Source organism: Haliotis rubra, unplaced genomic scaffold (genome assembly GCF_003918875.1).
Source record: "Haliotis rubra isolate DU_JTF1 unplaced genomic scaffold, ASM391887v1 Scf545, whole genome shotgun sequence".
Classification (NCBI taxonomy): Eukaryota; Metazoa; Mollusca; class Gastropoda; order Lepetellida; family Haliotidae; genus Haliotis; species Haliotis rubra.
Window position 1 is genome coordinate 476,099 of NW_025767241.1, and position 22,795 is coordinate 498,893.

At 41.3% G+C, this 22,795-nt stretch overlaps 1 protein-coding gene across 1 annotated transcript in view; it reads right to left on the bottom strand.

Annotated features, from left to right (window-relative positions):
• The window catches only part of LOC124253580 (hemicentin-1-like), a 118,584-nt gene extending 98,613 nt beyond the window's left edge, over window positions 1-19,971 (bottom strand). Inside the window, exons 1-4 of the mRNA XM_046687387.1 lie at window positions 19,946-19,971; window positions 18,092-18,096; window positions 17,268-17,525; window positions 16,428-16,685 (exon numbers count right to left, since the gene is read on the bottom strand). Coding sequence (XP_046543343.1) covers window positions 16,428-16,685; window positions 17,268-17,525; window positions 18,092-18,096; window positions 19,946-19,971 — 547 coding nt within the window. The remainder of the gene's footprint in view (window positions 1-16,427; window positions 16,686-17,267; window positions 17,526-18,091; window positions 18,097-19,945) is intronic.
• Window positions 19,972-22,795: the final 2,824 nt, after the last annotated feature.

Here is a 22,795-nt window from a genome sequence, read left to right on the forward strand (position 1 = left end):
TTTCCATTCTATCCTCCAGAAATGAAAATGTAATATGTAATCTAGGACTTTATGTAAAACATGCTGTTAAGCTTAAAAGCAATCTCTTATCTGAACTGTAATTTATTTCATGAAATGTCTGTAACATGTGCTGCTTCTTTGACTTTGACTACTACCATACCTGATTAGCGACATTCTGAGTCTTATTTTTCCCTGACCAAAACCCCAAATTCCCTGACTATTCCCTGACTTCTGAAAACATATAAAAATTCCCTGACTTTTCCCTGACTTTCAGAGAAATGCCAGATTTCCCTGTAATGTGTGGAATTGACCGTGTCAGACTCTGTAGTATGGTTCATGCATTTTGTGGGTGAATAAAATCAAAGGGCTTTTTGAAAATATAAGAAATTCTATTTAATCACAAAAGCAAAATGATCAACAAACTTAAATATTCAACAATCACACAGAAGAAGGCCTGTCTATTATGTACTGTACATTCCTTCCTGCTCCTGTGATGACTTAATCCTAAACCTAATTTGTCCCCAAGGAATGTCCCCATACCCAACAAATAAAACAACCTACATACTGTTCTGATTACATCCTAATTTCTCACTAACCTACCTACTTAACAACCTATCATACAACTAAAGAAAAGAATATCTTGCTAATCAAGAGATTGAAATATCCCTACACTGATGGGCTTATCAGTCAGTAAAATGTAACTCTCCCTCGGTACCAGGTAACATGAGAGACAACATCAAATTGTGTATGCACAACTGGATTTGAGCGCAAATGTGTAGTTGGATGAAAGTCATGGAACTTTAAACGCTCTTACCATTTTTTATCGTATTGTGTTATTTATTCAAGGATTCTGATTTATGAGGTACTACAATGGTGTTACAGGTTTACCTTTCAGTTCAAACAGTTGGACAGTATATGTGGCTCTGTTTACCATTGTTTTAATCCCTGTGGAACTGACCACATGGCATCGAAATCCAACAGTTCGACCATATTGGTCAATTTCCAAAATTAACTACTTGGTAATTGGTCAGTTCTCATCAGTCCTAAAGAGAGAGACAAGACAAGTGACACTTGATGACATTTACAGGGACCAAATGGTTCCAAAGGAAAACTACACCATGTGGCATAAATGACAGAAAGGATTACAGAATTATAGACAAAGTTGTATTGACCCAGACTTAACCCCTGCAGGGGGCAGTTTTTGTGTGAGTGCCACTGTCATTATGCATATGCACTTGGCAGTGAAGCCAATACTTTCACATTCAAGTCCATGGAAAGGATGGAAGAGACTCACTTGCGTGCCTTTCTGACGCGTTTGATAAAGTCACGGAGCTGCAAAATGAGATATACTACAGCAATGATGATGAGGAGGAGAATGGCGACAAATCTAATTGTAATAACAGTGGTACACAGAATGACCCCTCGGAGACCGAAGCCCCAGCAGCAGGGGTGCAGCCCCCGTGTAAACGACAGGGTCAAGGGACAAGGAGGGATAAGGGAGCAGGAGTTGTTTCCCCTGACAAGGTGGCAGTGCCCAGTGACAAGCCTGCTGCAAAACCTAACATTAACAGCAGAGTTGGTATTTTATTCAACCTGTCAGAGAAACCCGGTTCCCCTTTAGAACCTGAAATTATAAGTCAAAGGATTACTCATTACCAAATTAGAGAAAGAAAAATCAGAGATTCTTGACAGGAATGGGCGCACAGAAATCTGCTCAAGTTAAAGCCTAATCGTATGAATTTAAGAGATCTTGTGAATCATAGATCCTAACAGCCGATTGTGGGTTATCAAAACACAGAAGTTTCAGGAGATGATTTGTAGGGGACTTATACTGTGTGCAAGGCTGGTTGACACACATTGTAATACTTACGTCAACAACCTCGACATATCTGAGGTGGCATCTAGCCTTGTAGATGGCATTGCTTTGATTTAAGCTGCTAATCTGGATCTGAGTTTCAAATGATTTGAAATCAGAGTACAAGAGTTTATGTGCTCACAATCATCCAGTTCCAGAAAGTCTGGACCAGATAATGGAACCATGAGAGACAATTTTATAAGATGATTGACCGAGTGAGTCAGACGGGTCACCATGGGTTTGGCCATCAACTTGACAGAAGCCAAAATCCAGTTTTAATAACAGACAAGTAGTAGTCAGAGGCGGAAGAGGTGTTTTCTGACCTCAGTCCAAAGAGGGATGTTGTTTAGGCATTCAAGACCATCATCAGTCTTGACCCTTGCTGTACAACAAAGGCATGAGCCCTTGAAGAGAGGGAAAGAGGAAAAATTCAAGTTTAGATGTGTTGAGTGACGAAGTTTCATTCAAAAATGATGAAAAAGTTTTTTAACCTGCCAATTTTGGAGGGTAGACTATCTTTCTTGCACTTGTGCAAAGAGTCCAATCATTGCACTAACAAGAGATTGACAACATGACCAGGGCCGAACATAGTGTTGTTTGTAGTGACTGACTTACTGAAGCAGTCAAGGCCAGGTTATCATTTCGTTTTCAAAACTAACAAGCTCTATTGGTTTTGAAAAGGAAAATTTGCTGTAGTGAAATGCCTTGAAGAATATCTATTTGTTAGTTTCTCTAATTCACACAAACTGAAGAGCAAAGAACAAAATTTAAATAACTGTAATGCACAACTCTGGTGTAGATGCATCAATGTTTCCTGGCCTTAGCACGAGGTCTGTCTCGACCAGTGCAGCTTGCAGAGGTGTGCCTTTGCATCAAATCATGTCAGCTGCTGGGTAGGCATCAGAAAGTGTTTTTGCTAGATTTACTGATTATATTCAAAACCAGTTACCCCTGAGTATTCCTTTAGCAGTGAGGCTCTGGTATCAGTTGGTAGTGGTTAAAGTGGAATATAGTTAGTCTCAAAGCATTGAAAAGATTGAACTGATTAAATGTCAAGGAAAGAAAAGTTCAGTTTGTGTGCTTCAATTTAGCATAATAATTGTTTAGGATCAACATAGAGCATTTAATTTCTCATCAGCTTTGATATCAATATGCTTATCTATTAAATAGTTGTCATGAGCAACAGCATTGATATTCGTTACCAACATAAACTGTACTATAAAACCACACCAGGTCTGCCTGTTGTTTTTCACTTCACATGATGACATTCCATAATTAGATTTTACAACAGTATACAAATGTGCTCACCATGTTTTTATAATAAATGTTTTTGTAAAATGGTTTTGTTATTGGTCATGTCAAGTTTATACTGTGGACTAAATTTCAAATCTTATATGGCCTCACATGTTACCTGGTGTCGAATTAAACAGACTTATCTGTTATGTGAGGTTAGATTGTATTTCTCCGAGGATCACATGCGACACCATCTCTCCCTATAGGAATAACTAACTGCTTATTTAACGGTACAAACACTTCTTAGACTGAAATCTGACTGGGAATGGGCAATCTTACTAGTTCCCTCGTACCTCGAAAAATTACAATCAAACTTCACCTTACAGGTAAGTCTCATTTAATTTTTTAATTAAATTTGGAAATCTATGAGTTATTCTACAGACTGACTGACTGAGTTTTGGTTTTATGCCGCTTTTAGCAATATTCCAGCAACATCATGGCTGGGGAAACCAGAAATGGGCTTCATACATTGTACCCATGTGGGGATTCCAACCCGGGTCTTTGGCGTGATGAGCCAAGGCTTTAACCACTAGGCTACCCCACCGCCCCTGTTGTTGCAAGAAGTCATTTTTTGCCCTTGTGTTGATAGATATGGTTACCATGACAGACATCACATGGCATGAGGTGAACTTATGTCCTGAGCAGCTGATACCCGTGAAGATCCGGGTTAGAACTGATCTTCAGTCATGCACGCTTGTTGTAAGAGGCAACTAACATGGTCGGGTAGTCAGGCTCACTGACTTGGTTGTCACATGTCATCGTATCCCAATTGCTGAGTGTGGCGTAAAACTAAACTCACTCACTCACTGAGCAGCTGAAACACCACTGATTCCTGCTGGGGCTATATTCAACACCACAAAAAGAACATTCCAACCTACAAATCATGATGCTTGGACCAACCCACCAGTCTCTTTTACATCTAATTAGCATTCCCCATGTCAATGCCAAATGCTCATTCTGCCATACAGGCACGGTATAGGCTTTTGTTCAAGAAAAACAATAGTCATCAAATTCTGATAGTGCTAAGTTTGATTATCCCAGGGGTCATGACACAGTCTCATGTAATCCAACAAGCCTGCAGTCTTAGTTAAGGCTGAGTTCTCAGATTCTTTGTAAGTCATGGAACGGTACTATTCTTGATACAAGAATGTTTGATCCACATACTGAAAATAGCGTTTTCGTCCATATTCCACGGAAAACAAGAAGACAAAGTCATCAATATCCCCCGCAACGGCAAAATACTCTGTATGAATATATCTACTAGTTATGTATACAGCAAAATGGAAGGTGAGTATTGAAAGGTTTTTAAGGTCTGCTCCAGAAGGAGCACTACCACCAAATTCAGTTGAAGCCTAACTTGTTGCCATGGAAACAACAAGATGACATCCTCATAATCACAGCCTAAGTCATGTTTCCATGGAAACCACCAAAATGTAATTTTCTGAATAAAATTGATATTTTATACTTATCCTGACTCATGCTATTATTGCTTGTCTTCTTCTTCTTGCGAACACAGTGGAACACTTGTATCTCCCTAATTGAAGCTCCCTTCAATGTAAAATCACTAATTAGTACTCACCAAGAGTTGCCTCCCTCTTAGCCAATTGTGCGTGAACGGAGGCGCCACCTCTGCCCACATGTATCACTTTCTCCTTATATAACGAGCCCAACACTTGAATTTACTGGGAAATCCAAAGTGTTATGTGGGGAGGATGGGAGGGCTTACCTCATGAGTCAGGAAAAGTATCAAATGTCAATTTTATTCAAAAAATTACATATTTTTGCTATTTTGCTATTATTGCTTGTAGAATCCTACGGATACGGAGGTGGGAAAACAGAATACTTTGGATTTTAATAATTAGTGATTTAATAACTGTAATAACCCCTATGGGAACTTCATAATGGCACTGAATTGATAAATTCCTGCTGCTGAGTTTACCAGCTGCCATATATGGGTTACTACAATATAATTAGATATTATGATAAACATAAGAATAATTAAGCTACTCCAAATGGAGAAGCGACCCAAACTACGTACAACGTCAGTACTGGGCTTAAGACTTAAATAGACTTAAGCTTAATATATATAATAGCATAAAACTTCGTAGAGTTATTAGCTAGATAGTACTGTTATGATATAAACAGTAATAGTACTGGGCTTAAGACTAATGTAGACTTAAGCTATATATATATAATAGCACACAACTCCGTAGAGTTATCGGCTAGATAGTACTGTTATGATATGAACAGTAATATTCTTGTAAGACTATGACTTATCGTCTCCGAGGAACTGTCAACTGCTGTGCGAGGACCATGGGACCGAAATGGTGAATACCTGAGACGTCCTCGGTGGTGATATCTCTCAGATAGTGGTTGGCAAACACCATGTCGGATTTCCAAAAGCAGCCCTCCATAATGGTATTCAAAGAGCAGTTGCCTTGTGTTGAAGCCAGTGCTCTAATTTCACGTGGATTAGATGCTCTTGGAGGGTCAAGTCCTGCAGCCTTGTAGGCGCGAAGTATGACAGTTCTGATCCATATCGAAATCGTGGTACGCGAGACTTCAGTCTGTGTAGCTGTCGATAGAGTGATGAATAACCACTTGAGTTTTCGTCTCCTCGGTTTGGATCATTGTAGATAGATTTTGAGTGCTCTGACTGGGCATAATGATAGATCAAGCGTATCATGAGGTCCGAGAATTGACGAGAGAGCAGGGACATGGAATAATCTGTCTGGTTGACCTGGCAATTGATTCTTGGCGATGAAATCCCAGCGTAGTCCCAGATGCACGATGTTTTGATTGTCATCAAACCGTGTTCTCTCATAATCTAGTGCGTGAATTTCTGACATCCTGGCTGCCGTTGCTAGGGATAACAGGAACAATGTTTTCTGTGTCAGAAAGTCAAATGATGTTGATTCCAGTGGTTCATATGCCTCACTTGTGAGGTGTTGGAGCACTATATTTAGATCCTATGCTGGAGCGCGAAACCTCTGTTTCTGATCCTCCAATCGGAATGCATGTAGTAAGGCCAGTAACTCTGGTGTTTTGGTTAACTTGACACCCGTTCTCATAGTTATCACAGAGCTTAAAGCTGCGAGATATGTTGACAGTGTTGAGCCTTTTAGAAGTTTAGTCTGTCGTAAGTAACATAGGTAGTCAGCCACTTGTGGATGTATAGCGTTTCTAGCTGTAAATCCCTTTTTAGCAGCGTATGTCTCAAAACTGTGCCACTTGTCGTCATACAAGTTGCGCATGGAATTGCATAAAGCAAGCATGACTGCTTTCGCCGCTCTGGCTGAATAACCTCTCTTGTTTAGACACGCCTTAACACAGTCCATACGTGAAGTTGGAATGCTTCTGGCCTTCCGTCCGCTTTTTTGGTGTGAGGATGTACTAGTAGATTCGAGAGCTTTGGAAGTTGTAGTACTGGTTGTCCGATTTCTTGAATACAATTTGGAAACCACGTTCTCGCTGGCCAATAGGGCGCAACCAAAATCATTTGGAGGCTCCGAGTTTGCTTAATTTTCTGTAACACCTGTGGGATTAACGCTGGCGGCGGAAACGCGTACGCATTGAGGCCTTCCCACGAGGCCTTAGTGCTTCCGTTGCCCATGCAAGTGGGTCCGGGACTGGTGATACGAATGTTGTTACCTGATTGTTGAAGCGAGTGGCGAATAGGTCTACTAGTGGAGCTCCTATTTCCTTGATAATTTGTGCAAATATCTCTGTATGGAGCATCCATTCTGTCGGCGACGGTAGGTGTGGCCGAGAGAGAGCGTCTGGAATGTGACATGCTCTGACATGTATGTTGAGATCACAGATTAGATCGAACAATTGAAAACATAGAGTCAATAGGTTCAGTGACCTCATTGAGCCTTGTTTGTTCACATAAAACGCCACTGTTGAATTGTCTGTGTGAATCATCAGATGCGCATTCTGTAGAATGTTGCTCTAATGTAGTATGGCGTTTACTACTGCTTGCATTTCTAGCAAGTTTATGTGCAGTTTGCTCTCTTGTTAATTGCCTATCTGATCTTCAGAACTTATATGATCAACTCCCGAAGCCCTGCATAATCATGGGCGACTTCAACGGCCATAACCCCCTATGGGGGAGTACTGATACATATAGTAAGGGAAAGGTCCTTGAAGAGTTTCTCTCAAATAATGATGTATGCATCTTCAACGATGGATCAAACACCTACCTCCATCCTGCCACTGGATCATACTCTGCTCTCGATCTATCACTTACAGATTCTAATCTTTTAAATGAGTTCGAATGGTCGGTCCATGACGACCTTTGTGGAAGCGACCACTTCCCAACAATTCTTACTCCTATCAACCCCACGGATGAACCACCATCAACAAGATGGAATTTTACCAAGGCCATTTGGCCTTTACTCCAAACCCTATGTTCAGAAAAACTTAAGCCAGACAACTTCAGGAATGTTCCTGACCCCATGGAACTATTTTCAGACGCCCTAAATGCCATTGGAGACAAAACTATTCCTAAGTCCTCTGCAAACTCCCGCATATCATAAACCATGGTTTGATACAAACTGCAAACAAGCTAGGAAAAATAGGAAGAAGGCAGAAAAATATTTCCGACAACATCCTACACTGCATAACCTGAATGCTGTTAAAATGACAAATGCCAGGGCAAAACGTACCTTCAAACAAACTAAATGCCGGTCATGGAGGAAATATGTGTCCAAAATCAACTCCCCGCACACCCATGTCCAAGGTGTGGAACATGATCCAAAAGATTAAGGGCAAAGGGTCAAAATCAGGAGTTCACCACCTGAAAGATGGTGACTCCCTCCTAACAAATAAATCTGAAATTGCAAACAAACTTGGGGAAACTTTGGCAAACCACTCCTCCTCATCAAATTATAACCCTCAGTTCCAGAAATACCAAACCCAACAAGAAAAGAAATCAGTCAATTTTAACTCTGATAATGGGGAGGATTACAACGAAACGTTTTCCCTCCATGAATTACGTACTGCCCTAGGACAAGCTCACGACACGGCGGCAGGAGCTGATGAAATCCATTATCAGCTTCTGAAACACCTCCCTGACACAGGCTTGGAAACACTCCTAAATATATTTGATGACATCTGGACATCCGGACACTTCCCCCCCTTCGTGGCACAATGCCATTATCATCCCTATACCAAAACCCCGGCCGCGATCATACTGATCCCTCAAACTACCGTCCTATATCACTAACTAGCTGCGTTTGCAAAACCATGGAGAGCATGGTCAACAATCGATTCATCTGGTGCTTGGAGACCAATAACCTCCTCAGTGACCTCCAATGTGGTTTCCGGAAAAACCGAAGTACCATTGACCATCTGGTGCGTCTCGAATCATTCATCAAAAACTCCATTGTCAACAAACAACATACAGCATCTATCTTTTTCGACTTAGAAAAAGCATATGATACAACTTGGAAACATGGTATCCTAAAAGATTTACACAAGTTTGGATTGAGGAGTAGACTACCTCAATTCATATCCCAGTTTTTAAATAACAGACAATTTCAAGTTCGGGTGGGTTCCACATTGTCTGACTATTTCCACCAAGATCAGGGCGTCCCCCAAGGCAGCATCCTGTCTGTCACACTTTTTAGCATCAAAATTAACAGCCTCACTAACGTTCTGAACAGTTGTGTTGATGGGTCCCTTTTCGTGGATGACTTCAATATTTCATGTCGTGGTAAGAACATGCACGCACTAGAAAGGCAGCTACAACTCTGCCTTAACAAAATCCAAAAATGGGCCAATGAAAATGGTTTTAAGTTTTCAAAATCCAAAACAAATTCTATTCACTTTTGTCGTAAATACAAACCACACAAGGATCCAGACCTAACTTTAGATGGTACTCCCATCAAGATAGTAGAAGAGGCCAAATTCCTTGGACTCATATTTGACTGCCACCTGACATTCTTACCACACATAAAATATTTGAAAACAAAGTGCTTTAAGGCTCTAGACTTGCTAAAAGTAGTCTCAAATACAGAGTGGGGAAGGGATCAGACCACCCTCCTTCACTTGTACAGATCATTAGTTCGCAGTAAACTAGATTATGGCTCCATTGTCTACGGTGGAGCCTGCAAAAGCAATTTAGAAAAATTAGACTCTATCCACCACCAAGGGCTGAGGCTCTGCCTGGGAGCTTGTAGGACCTCTCCGGTAGACAGTCTATATGCGGAGGCCAATGAACCTTCCCTTGAACCACGCCGCATTAAACTCTCACTGCAGTATATCACTAAATTACGTTCAAATGAATCTTTTCAACCCGCTCTACAAAACCTATTTCCTAAACTGCCAAGCCTGGTTCCACCACTTGGAATCAGGATCAAACCACACATATCTGCAGCTAAAATTGATCTCAACATCATTGCACCATACCGACTTCTGTCCTCACCACCATGGCAAATGGTGAAACCACAGGTCGATCTTACCCTCACCAAACTCAAAAAGTCTGAAACAAATCCCTTGGTGTTCCAACAGGAATACAACCAGTTATGTTCGAAGTATAACACTCACAGATCCATTTTCACAGACGGATCCAAGGACGATGGCCAAGTTACCAGCGCTACAGTCATTGGATCTAAGACTGTCTCGTCTAGGATCCCTGACAACAGTTCCATTTTCATCGCTGAAGCCAAAGCTATCTTCTCAGCTTTGACCTACATTCAACAGCAAAATCAGTCCAAAAACTTCATCGTTTTTACAGATTCATTATCCTGCCTTCAAGCACTTCTAAATGTGACTTCAAGTCATCCAATCATCCTGGACATACTAGAACTGTACAATGACCTTTCTACTGGCCAATATGACATCATCCTCTGCTGGTTGTCGGGTCATGTCGGCATATCAGGTAACACTAAGGCCGATGCTGCAGCAAAACCAGCTCTGAAAAGCCCCTATCTCCACTGGTAATTTCAAACCCACTATCAGAAGCTACACTCAAGTAGGAAGAAACAAACTCCATGAATTGAAGCCAACAATCGGTTATACCTACTTGGGATGCCAGTCAAGACGTGATGAAGTAATTTTACGACGATGTCGTATTGGCCACAGTCGATTTACACATGACTATCTGCTCAAAACGGATGGGGATGGACCCCCCATATGTCTCTCCTGCGATGAGGCTTTCACCGTCAAGCATATTCTGCTTGACTGTGTGGACTTTACATCTGCAAGGGACTCGCATTATCACGCAACCAATCTGAAAGATGTGTTCTCCAGCGTGAGCGCTCATCTGAAACTGAACTACCTGAGGGAAGTTGATCTATATCATAAATTGTAACTGTGTAATGTCACTAACGAATTTACCTGCTTTTCAATTTAGTGCTATGACATTCTGTTCCAAAATGACAATGTAATCAATGTGTGTCTTTGAAATGAAACCACTTTGTACTTACAATGTATATTAATGCAGACTTGTTCTCGTCACTATATGGCTGGAATAATGCCGATGTGACGTAAAGCCCAACTCAGCTCAACTCGACCCATAACCCTGATGTCGTCCGGTTTGCGAGGTGTACTCCCCAACCTTGGAGTGACGCGTCTACATAGAGATGGGTTTTGAATTCTGGCTCAATTAAATAGATGCCTTCGCAAACATTCGACCTCTTGGTCCACCATAGTAGATGAGGTCTGACTGAATGGTTGAGGGTCGTCGAGATGAGCTGATCAACTGAAAGCAGAGGTCCAGAAGGTTCGCCAACTTTGTTGATCCTTCTGTGAATGTAGACAGTCACTGTAGAGGTGACTGTGTGTACCGTTAGATGAGCATTTTATAAAAAAAGCTGATCCGGTGGAGTATGGCGTTTATCACTGCTTTCATTTCCAGCCTGTGGAAGTGCAGATTGTGTCTGCTATGGTCCATATCACAGCTGACACATTGTTGTCAAGGTGTGCTCCCACTCTTGGAGAGATGCGTCCCCATAGAGATGCGTCTTGTACTGCGACCCCGCTAATTAGGTGCGTCTGCAACCCTTCTCGCACGGAGTTCACCATATATAGATATGGGTTATAACCTGTCCGGATCGTCCGGTTGTACATTCATGAAGACCAGTAGTGGGCGTAGTTGTAATTCTTCCTGCATGTCTTGTCTTGTGCTGACGTGCGAAGAACCAACAGATTCCGCCACTTCGTAGTAAAACGGAGAGAGTAGCGCTTGAGATACAAGAACTTGTATCTATATCCTACGAACTTGACACCCTTCCCGTGTCTGTAAGGACATGAAGCGATGGTCGACTCTGTGACTGCCATCGTTGAAACTTTATGTAAAAATCGCCTGGCTGCTGTGCCCTCGTCCTTAATTGACAGGGGAGGTATCTAACCCCATGAAGGCAGCCAAATCATGAAGGTCCAGTTTAACTGAACTGTACTGGAGGCGTTGCTCATTCACTGACATGTTGTTGTCACTTGAGACCCATGTCTTGAACTGTGAACAATGACCAACCTCTGCGTAGGGCGTTGCCCCTCGCGGTCCAATCAGAACAAGGCATTTTGATTCTGTAGTGTACCCACGCTGTGATGTCACCGGTGTAGCAGGAAAAGGAACCTTGTATAATCTAGTGCCGTCGTTGATATTTAATCAATCGTTGGTCTTGTCCAAAACTTTCCGAGGTTACACGAGTGACCATGTGTGTCGAGGGTTAATGGTAAACACGCGAATATTTCACCGCGAAATACCTCGCCCTGTAATATCAATGCTGGGTAGGTTATTTTCCTGGCTGCTGTGAATGTAACTTCAGTCTTGAAGATAATGCCGTCGTCCTTATATATAGGCTCAATAAAACTTGTACGTTGTCAGCTTGTAGACTGCATACATCAATGCAGCGTTATAATTGTTGAATTAATGCTGAACTTGTTGTACATTTTTTCTCTCAGGAAATCGTTGACGATTATGTGTTTTACTCGCTGTAGCAAGGCTGCTGCTCAATTCCGTTATTGAAATTGTCTGCAGATCTGTCCGAAGGTGAAGATCTCTATGATGTCATAAATCTACTAATGTAGATGTATCAATCTATGTGAATCCCATCCTGGATTCCGACTGATTGTCCATGCTAGTGATGAATTGTGACACCAAGTATCTGTCTTGTAGTGTATTATCTATCTTCCATCTGTGTACCGAAGAAGATATTTCCGTTCTAGGATGATGCTATATCATGTCCTAGTTATATAATCTTGACGATCTGCGTAGTGATCTGCGTAGTGGTCAACTTGGTGTGACTGTATGGCGCCTTGCATGTAGATAATCGTTTCGTAGTCCGGGACGGCCTACCTGGCAATATATACGGAAATGGTGATTCCTGTGATGATCTGCGAAGCGTCGTTGATGCCCTTGATGTAGGCAGTCGGCCTGAAGATCCTTATTTAGGCTCTTCATCTGTAAATAGTACTACGCGTAACTAATATAACATTCTGTTAAAAAGTTAAGTACTGAGATGTCTCTGTCTTGTGGATGTCTGTGCGAATGCCTTCGCGCAAGCTCGGTAATGACATATAGCGTTCTGTTGATAATATAAATACTGCGACGTTTCTGCGTTGTAAATGGCCTGTGCGAATGCTTTTGCGTAGGCTTGTAGACGGCATGTGGCGTACAGTTGATAGACAAGTACTGCGATGTCTCTGCTTCGCTGGATACCTGTGTGTAAATCGGCGAGGGGATCGACGTGGTGAATAGCCCGACAAACTGTGCTTGTAGGGTGACCTATAGCTTCGCAAAGGTCCTAGTGAATCCCTCCACGATGTATAGGATGAAGATGTCTTGTAAACAGCAGCTGACGTCCTTCGTGAAGAGCTTCGCTAAGGCTCATCTGAGTCCGTACTTGGGGAGTGGTGACTGGTTCTCCGCGAATGCCTACGAGAACGCTTGAGAATGTAGACAGACACTGTAGTGTCGTCTGATTCTGTAATCAAAGATGGAAGAATGCTCCTTCGCGAATGCCTTCGCGAACGTTGATTCCGCATCTGAGAGTAGATCTACGATATGAACGACGAAGAGATCGAAGTGGAGACCGGCGAGGAAATTGACGTGGCGTGACAAGCTGCGTCTGTATTGTGACCTTCGCGGAGATCAATGTGGTAGCTTCACCAAGCTCACGGTGAATCCCTTGATGACCTTCTAGATGAAGATGACTTGGAGCCTGTAGCTGGTTCCCTTCGCGAAGATCTGTGCGAAGCTTCATCTGAGTCTGGTCCTGGAGAGTGACGACTTAACCTTCGTGAAGGTTGGGAGTCTGAGTCAGAGTCCGGGGATGAGAGGATCTCGACGTCCTTCGCGAAGCCTTCCGTGAATGCTGATCATCTGGGTCCTTCATGGAGGTGGGTAGTGACGACTTTCGCGAAGGTGGCTTTTTCGACGCTGGCTTCGTAGTAGTAGCTTCGCTGACTGGGGGTCCCTCTGAAGTGATGTCTATGTTGGAGCCTTCGCGTAGGCTCGAGGCTGGATGCCTCTCCAGACCATAGTGGTCTTCCATCAACTTCATATCTGACGCATCAGGTCGTCTGGGACGGTCTGCGCTGAAGTAGTTGCTGCCTTCTCTACGATGGTAGCGACGGGACCCTCAGGAAGATTATCAGACATCAGCGTTGGTACCTCAGACTGCGTGCTGATCTGCGCTGATGTTATTGTTGCCGACACTGGACGCTTCTTCCGACGTAAATCAGGTATGATGATCGGTTGATCATCATACAGGCCCAATTCTGCAACGGGAACAATCTCGGCTGAGAAGGTTCTAGTGGACTTCGTCGATTTCCCCTTGGACGTGGATGCTGCCCTGGGGGTGCGGAGTCTGCGTTGAGACGAAGTGGAAGCCCTCCTAGTCTTTGGCTGCGACGACGGGATGTCTAGGGAGGGTAACTCTAGCGGAACACCAGCCTGAGTCAATCCCGTTAATAAGCTAATAGTAAACACGTCATGAGAAGTGTATACACTGCAGGTCAAATGTCTGTGTTTTTTGTGGATTTTTATTTGTTGACAGATCAGTGTCAGCGACTGGGAAAGAGAAAAATCCAAAAATCATTTTGTAAGTCCTGCCGAACCCTAAATAGTAGATGTTATCTGATTGGTTAAATCGGCCATCTCGCATTTGATTGGACTGTCATAGGTCGCTCAAAGTCAGCTGATGCGACCTACTAGGGTTTGTTAGACTCAGTATAGCAGTGTAACGAATAATACTGAGCCTAAGTTTACTTAGACTGTCTCCTTTAAGCTCCTGGACTAAATTGTAAGGAAAAGATAACTGAAGTGGCATCTGAACCAGAAGTCTGATAGACTGGAAATGACATCAAAGTAACTGTAATTAACATTTTTCAAGGTTATCTACAGTTTGCAATATATCATTGTAAGACAGAACTACATATCTATATAACTATGTATACATAACAAAGGGTACAGGGGCACAGACTTCATTCTGCATGCTGTTTCTGTCTATTAGGTTAAGGTAGGGAAGATAAAAACACTTTGTAGTGTCAGGTAAGGTGAAACATAATTGCTAAATAATTCTTAGAAAACTATCTCTATTTCATAAAAACATACTCCCACTCCCCATTCTTCTGTCTCCAGATGATGGATGGTTGGGAAAGAAGAAAGGTTTCCCTTGCAAGCTGATTACCTAGGTCGTCTTGACTACTAATTGTGTGTAGTAGACTGAAGAAGACTGCTGTTGCAAATTCAAAAGATTAGTTTTGAGTGATTATCACCAAAACTTTGGTGAGGTGAGGTGAAATTGGGTTTAACGTCGTGCTTGAGAATATTTCGCTCATATGACGACGTGCATGCGAGTGTATGTGTATGTGCGGCTGCTTGTACTAGCCCAGACTTAAGCTGGTTTTATAGTGCTAGCCCATTGATATCCCATACCACAGTGAAGCATGAATACCCCACTCAGACACATTATACTGACTCCGAGCCGACCAGTCCTTGTTGTACCCATTAATGCTGAGCACCAGGCAGGGACAAACAAGTACCATATTTTAACGTCTTTTGGTATGACGCGGTCGGGGATCAAACCCGCGACCTTCCGCTCTCAGGGCGGATGCTCTAACCACTACACCACGGAGGCGGTCACCAAAACTTTGGGATATGATGAATATATGTAGCATCCTGAGAATTATTAACAATAGTAACTTTTGTTCTGATGATAGTGGTTTTGAATCCTGGTTTGTCAGCACCATATCAATATGTGTTTAATGTTTGAGACCCACATCACTGCAGGCTTACCTCATGACTGACTAAATATGATCCTCCTGGAATACTGTTCAACTGACTCATTGCATTGTTTCACTGATCATGTGGGGGATGTTGTGGTTCATCATTTATGGCTGGGGGAGTGGTGATGATTTTTATGGAGAAGCATGTACATTGTGAATGAGCCCTCTAAAATTTCTTGTACAAAGTAAGTGATCCCCCTGCGTGTCATGTACAAAATCAAAATAAAAAAACACCCCCACCCCCCTACCCCTTCCCATAATTTTTAAGCATAACTTTTTAATATCCCCACCCACCCCCTAAAATCATCATCACACACCCCACCCCATCCCTGGCCATAAATTATGTGTGGTTGCCTATTTTTGATGGGTTGAAAAATTCATGAAAGTATTGTTGTGGGAAAATAAACAGACATATATATGATTTGTCCAGCTAGGGCTTTGGGTAAACAATAGAGTGGAACCCATGAGCAGCAGATCACATTACAAACAAAAAATATATTTTCTTGAAAATGCTAAAATGAGGAAGGTAAAACCTGTCCTTGTCAAGAAACAAAAGTTCATGTTCTTGCTAAGTGAAAGACAACAGGAAAAGGTCCATATAGGACATAACTAATAATTCCAATCAGAGTGAGGTTTAAAGTTACTTTACAGAATCTATCCAAAGGAAACTATAACAAACTAAAAAAAATAACAAAGAGTCTGAACGCATGCAATGGTGGTTCAGAATGTGAACATGAAATGGCATGTGTAATAGGAGATATTAGACTGTGGATTATCAATGGCCTGTACAGTCTCTCAATCTGAATATTCTGCTATCAGGACCTTCACACAAATACACACAAACTAGAATAGCAAGGTAAGAGAACCAAACACAAAATTACTTCCATAATGGCAGGTACTCATCCACTCTGGTATGGAGATGGTAATTTCCCTGTAACATTGGCACACATCTATCATCGAGAATTTATTGTTGCATATCAACAGAGTAGAACCCATGAGCTACAGACTAACAGACAAGAAACATATTTTCACAAATAAATCTTACACTGCACATTGATGTTGACCTGAGCTGTGTCTGACAGTCCTGCAGTGTTGGAGGCAGTACAGATGTACAATCCTCCCTGAGTCCTGGTGACAGGTCTGTCAAGTACAGCCCCATCCTTGCTGTAACCACCTGGACCTGTCCACCTGTAGCTTGTTGTTGAAGGGTTGCCTGGTGTGATGTTACTGCTACAGTCGATGATGGGACTGGTGTTCTCTGTCACATCCTTGTTGCTGGGGACGGAGGTGATCACTGGGGCGTCTATAAGCATATAATGTTGAAATAAGCATCATTCTTTTTTCAACCTTCATTTACCTATCAGTAATGATAATTGGAATGCAAGCAAAGCAACAAGTCATAACATACCTGTAACAATAGTCCTGAAAATCACATCTATTCTAATCCTCCAAAGAACTCTCACAACTCAGCCTGAACATTCAGAACATTTGTTCCACAGTTGCTCATGTTTTTGGAGGAACAAATGGAAAAACTAGGAAAAAAACATCAAATGGAAACCAGTGTGATGAAATCATCTCAAGAATCGTGATTAATAGTAATGGACACTGAGGAGAAACATCAGAATCTGAATATGCTTATTTTGCAATGTTTTCTTCATAAAGCAATACATTCAACTAAACTTTGTGCTGTTTCACATATTTGCTCAGGGTTTGCATGATATTGTCACCAGTACTCACACTCCACACTGAAGAAAAGTTGTTTAACATTTAGGTGCTTGAAAAATGTTGAAAACCCATAGAGGTTTTCAGCGTGCAGCATGATGTGTTATTGCACTGGAGGTCTGGGTGTTAAGATAACTCATTCTCACACATAAGATATACTCACACGGGACATTGACGTTGACCTGAGCTGTGTCTGACAGTCCGGGGGTGTTGGAGGCAGTACAAATGTACACTCCTCCCTGAGTCCTGGTGACAGGTCTGTCAAGTACAGCCCCATCCTTGCTGTAACCACCTGGACCTGTCCACCTGTAGCTTGTTGTTGAAGGGTTGCCTGGTGTGATGTTACTGCTACAGTCGATGTTGGGACTGGTGTTCTCTGTCACATCCTTGTTGCTGGGGACAGAGGTGATCACTGGGGCGTCTGATAAATTTATGAATGGAAGTGTCACACATGCCACAATATTTGTAAAAACAAGAAATATTTAAAAATGAACCTCCTAGTTCATTGTGTTATGAACACAATGGAAAGACTACGAAATATTACAAAATGATTATTGATACACACACATAATTATATCACTATCCTGCATAATCCACTAACAGGACCATATACAGTCCCTCACTGTGTGACGACTGAAGTGCCACATAACCACAATTACATTTAAAAGATTCCGCCTCTATATCTCAAAACAGTATCGCATACATTTTGGTCATGAATGTTATACATAATCTGAAATTTGGGCAAAGTATCATGATATAGGAACAAGGTGTGGCGAACAGTAGCAAAACAAGTGTAGAAGTGAGCACACCTCACATACTCCCACTTCCCATTTTGGGACATGGAAATGATTGAGTTAGTGAGTGAGTATGGTTTTATGCCGCTTTTAGCAATCTTCCAGCAATATCACGGCAGGGGACACCAGAAATGGGCTTCACACATAGTGCTCATGTGGGGGGACATGAAAATGACTATATATATATATATACAGTGCACTCTGTCAAACTCGGACTCTGTCTTTCTTGGATTGCTGTATAAACAGGACTGAACTCACGGTCCCGACGTAATCCTTCTTTGTTGTCATAATAAAAAAGTTCTATATCTCGGACTCTCATTATTTCGGATTTCGGACCAAAGTGTCGGCCCGATAAGGTAGTTACATGTAAAAACATTGCTATATAATTCGGACTGAGCAGGAAGTCCGCTTGGCCGGTAAACCTTGAATAAACATTCCGTTGATTGGTTTGTGTTTTTTGTCTTATTTACTTAGCAGGAAGTCCGCTTGGCCAAGACCGCGTGGTCTAGCGGTGAACGCTTATTTACCTTTGATGCAACTAACACCAATTGTAAACTATAATTGAGCCGATCATGTCAACTCAGTGTCAATGTCACTATGCATTTAAGATGCCATCAGACACAGTGTGATATCAATCAGTTGTAAGAAGCGATTTTATTGGATAAAGATTGGTTTCTAATGACACTTTGTCGCCACAGTCTGCTATAAGGGTCGTGATTGGTCAAAATCAGACACATGACCTATTAGGCAGCCAATCATATTACGGCAATGGATACCGTCCTCGTAAACGAAAACTTTTAGACAAACATTTCGTGTAAAATAATGCTATTCTGAACATGTTAAGTAAGAAATTGCTACCTATACGTAAATTATGGAACGTATTCGACTTATCGTGTTAGGCTATGACCTGTGACAAAAATGCTTCATGTATATATTTTCGTATTGAACATCGTGTCCGAGCGTGAAGATTGAGGTGGCGAGAGCCGAGATGTCACTTGTCAGTGACTTGACTTACATTACATTGTACATGATCGCACAAAAAGATGGAAATAGTAATTTTATATGTACGTTTGACAACCTTTATGAATGTTGTTGTTGATTTCATTCATTAGTTTATTCAATTTATTTCATGAATTCCTCGAAACATCGTTACTTTGCTCTTTGACAATGTTATTGTGGACCCGCTGCCGAAGCAGGTGTCCGAGAATCGTTGTTTTCAATAACATTGCGAAAAATAGTTTATAATTTTAATTCTGCTGAAAATAGGGAGATAACTCCATTAAAATCTGTGTACTTCAGACCACTGAATAATTCGGACTTTTTAGTCGGTCCCAAGCTGGTCCGAATTAGACAGAGTGCACTGTAATGTGACAAGAATCAGCAGCTCACAAGACTTTCTCATTGACTTCACCAAACCTTATATAGTTGATTTTAATGAAAAGTGTACACAACATATTTGGGCCCATAACATTTTAGCATTACTATCTTCATATGTTTCAGGCACAAGTGAGACGATTCAGGCCATATATAACATAACTATTTTCAATTAAAAATCAGGCTTGTTGAGACACACAAAAAACAAGCCATTTTTATTCCATTTGACTCATATTTTACAAATGTTTTGTTGAAAATATGTTGTGTGTTAAATACTAGTCAAACTGGATGAACAGAAGTTTATTAATCTGACTGCCAAACATTTTGTGAATAAATCCCCTGAAGTGATTTTGTCTAGGGCTTAATTGTGATTTTGTTAATTTGTTTTCAAGTGGTATTTTATTGCAAATAAATTGCATTACATAATATTTCTCATAAGTAATGTCGTAAAAAAATGTTAGAAAATCAAAGTCAGATTACGTAAAACAAATAACATTACCTACAAATACCATTAAACATGTTGCTGTTTCCACAGACAAACACATTAGTGAATGATGTGCTGTTTTAAGAAGATATCACACAAAATAACCTGTATTTGTAGGTAAATATTACCTCCCAAATGTGACCTACAAGTACCAACAACCGATTCAAATATATTGGTGGAGTTAGCTACCTTGACATGAGACCAGACAACATCATGGTGATAAGTAAGTATATTTTACATTTTCTGTAAGAATGTATATATAAATAAACCCATGTCACAATAACATAGGATGCATATCACACCTGCTACAACTAACCAACTTTAATTTTAGTGAGGTTTTAAATCTTATCATTGTAAAAGAAGGAATTCACATGGGGGCTACAATTAGTAAGACATCATGTGTCCTGCTGGAATTTCCCCGGTTGTGGCTCACGGTATTTGTACGCAACATGTATTCGTTGTCAACAAAATGAATTAGAGAACACAATACGCTGCCATAACATAATTTACACTGAAGAAAAATATTGCAGATCATAAAACTGATTAGGTACGCAGTACTGCATATTAATAGATTGAAATTGTTCCTTGGAATTTCAAATGGCTACATAACTGAGCATTCAACAAAAATGTTCTATTCTGGGATGCACTGCAGTACGTGGTTTTATTACAGTGATATAATGAATTCTTTTTGATTGAAATGTCAGAATACAAGATGATCTTGTGATAAAATTAAAAGTTTGCCTGATATCATGCGATAAACGGTAGATTCGTAGGTAACATGTGTATTTGTTGGTAACATTCTGTATTTGAAGGTAACATCAGTCAGTTAGTTTGAAGTTGTAAGTCTTGTTGAGGGCTGTCACTGATGCACTTGCGAGCATAGGAGAATTGAGACTGTAGTAGAAGTTAGTTGCATGGGTTTAGTAATTAGATTTGTCAAAGGTATGTCTTATTCATAGGTAACTCGTTTTTGTAGTTGAAACTTTCTGTAAATGTCTATCTAATAGCAATTGTCATTGCAAAATATGGATAATCATAGCTGATGAACTGTTAACAAAATACAGAGATAGTGAGGACAAACAGTAACGTGAAGAGAGAACAGTTCAGTAAAGTATTTTGTGTTGATGTTCTTTGTTAGATTTGCTTGTTACCTACCAATAGATTTAGTTACCTACAAATATATGAAAAACAAAAGCAGTCCTATTATCTGCAATGGTTACAATGTTGTTTCTATGAATACAAATGTCAGTTGACACATTTAAGACAAATAATTTGTTTGTTTCATCGTTAATCCCTGGAAAAACTTGGCTAAACATCGAGAAAAAAACACTTCTGAAAGAATACAAGGAGAAAAAGAATAGACAGTAAAGTAAAGTGTAGAAAGCGGATTTCAGAGACTTGTTATGTTTTAGCTTCTTTCAAATGATGTTCTTTGTTAGAGTTTGTTTTCATTTACTATTCAGAACATATGTATTATGTTACCTATGAATACATAAAAATACCAAAATAGTTCAAGTGATAAAATGCTAGTTGAATCATTTGGTTAAAAAACTTAAGGTGTAATAAGCTGAGCTGCAAGCTTCACTGGTTAACCAGACTATGAAGCAGATGGAATTGAGGAATGAGGCAAAAATCAACATTCTACAGAGAATATATCATGAGAGTACTGATCACGGCAATATTTCCATGAATAATACTGACTGTTTGACGAGGGCAAAGGCCGGTTCATCGGTCAGTACCGTGAAGGCTTTAGGTGCTCTACCTGGGAAAGCTGGGTATCACTTACTGTCCAGACCGGAGAGCCGTTCCTTACATGGGGAGAATCCTAGGGCTTCCAGGCAGGCTTTGTTTGCTGATCGGGCAACACAAGGCATGCCCATTGGCTCTGGGAGCAAGCCTCCTAAGCACACAAAGCCTCCCACCTTGTTCCACGTGGGGAATGGGCTTCAGCCGGTTAGCGGGACTGATCACATGCCCCTAGCCTTCATCTCACAGCCTACTGATGGCCAGCAAGCCACGACTTCCACAGGGGCTAACGGCGATGGGATTTCTCTGTCTGCCAGTCATGTGCCTAGCGGTACAGCCACAGGCTCCACGAACTATATTGATACAGACAGGCCGCCGATTTTACCCCTGGTACCGGATTTATCGGACTGAGAGTGTACTTCTGTTTATCCGTTTTCCCAGCCGGACTTTTTAATGAAGGAGGGTTTACTCATGGTTCAGCCTATGGATACTTCGTCTGAGGATTTTACCCTGGGTTGGTCATGCAGGCTGAAAGTAAAACTGATTCATGGCTTATATCCAAGCACGGTCCCACCACAATCGAACCAGAACAGGAATTACCAGTTGAACTAGGAACTTCGGGCTGCCTGCCTCCAGAAAGGATTTCCAGATTATCTCTCCCTCATTCGTCGGCATTGAAATCTTCGTTGGAATCTTATACATGTAACTCTAACCTGGCCAAGGCGTCCTCACTCAATGCCATCCCTAAGGTGTCTCAGAGATCAGCTTATGCGATCCATGATAGACTTATTCGTGCTCCAGGATTTTAAAGCTAAGGACGCTTCCTTTAACTCTCAAGGATATTGATGTCGCTCAATAGACACTTTATCTTATACCAACTGGTTTGAGGCGGGAGTACGAGCCTTGTTGGCTCCACTATAGACCATTCTTAGCCAATATGCATGACCTCGAGGTCAAATCGAAAGCGAGGCTTAAATAGGTTGACCCAACCTTGAAAATGGCGACCTCGAAAAGGAAAGATTACTGCTGTGTGCCTTTGCGTTGGAGTGATGCCCGTAAGGATTTTACGGTATCTTTTCACCATATTCCCAAGAATAAGATCAGAAGAAGGCAGCGGTTGACGAAAATACGGAGAGATCCTGGAAAATGATTCATAGTAAGTACAAAATAATTACGGCACATGGCATAGTCTAGATCTGCCGTGTAATGTACAAATTGTTCACTATGCAAGGTTTTAATATCAGGGGCACATGTACAATGTGAATGTCACACACACACAGACACATTCAAACC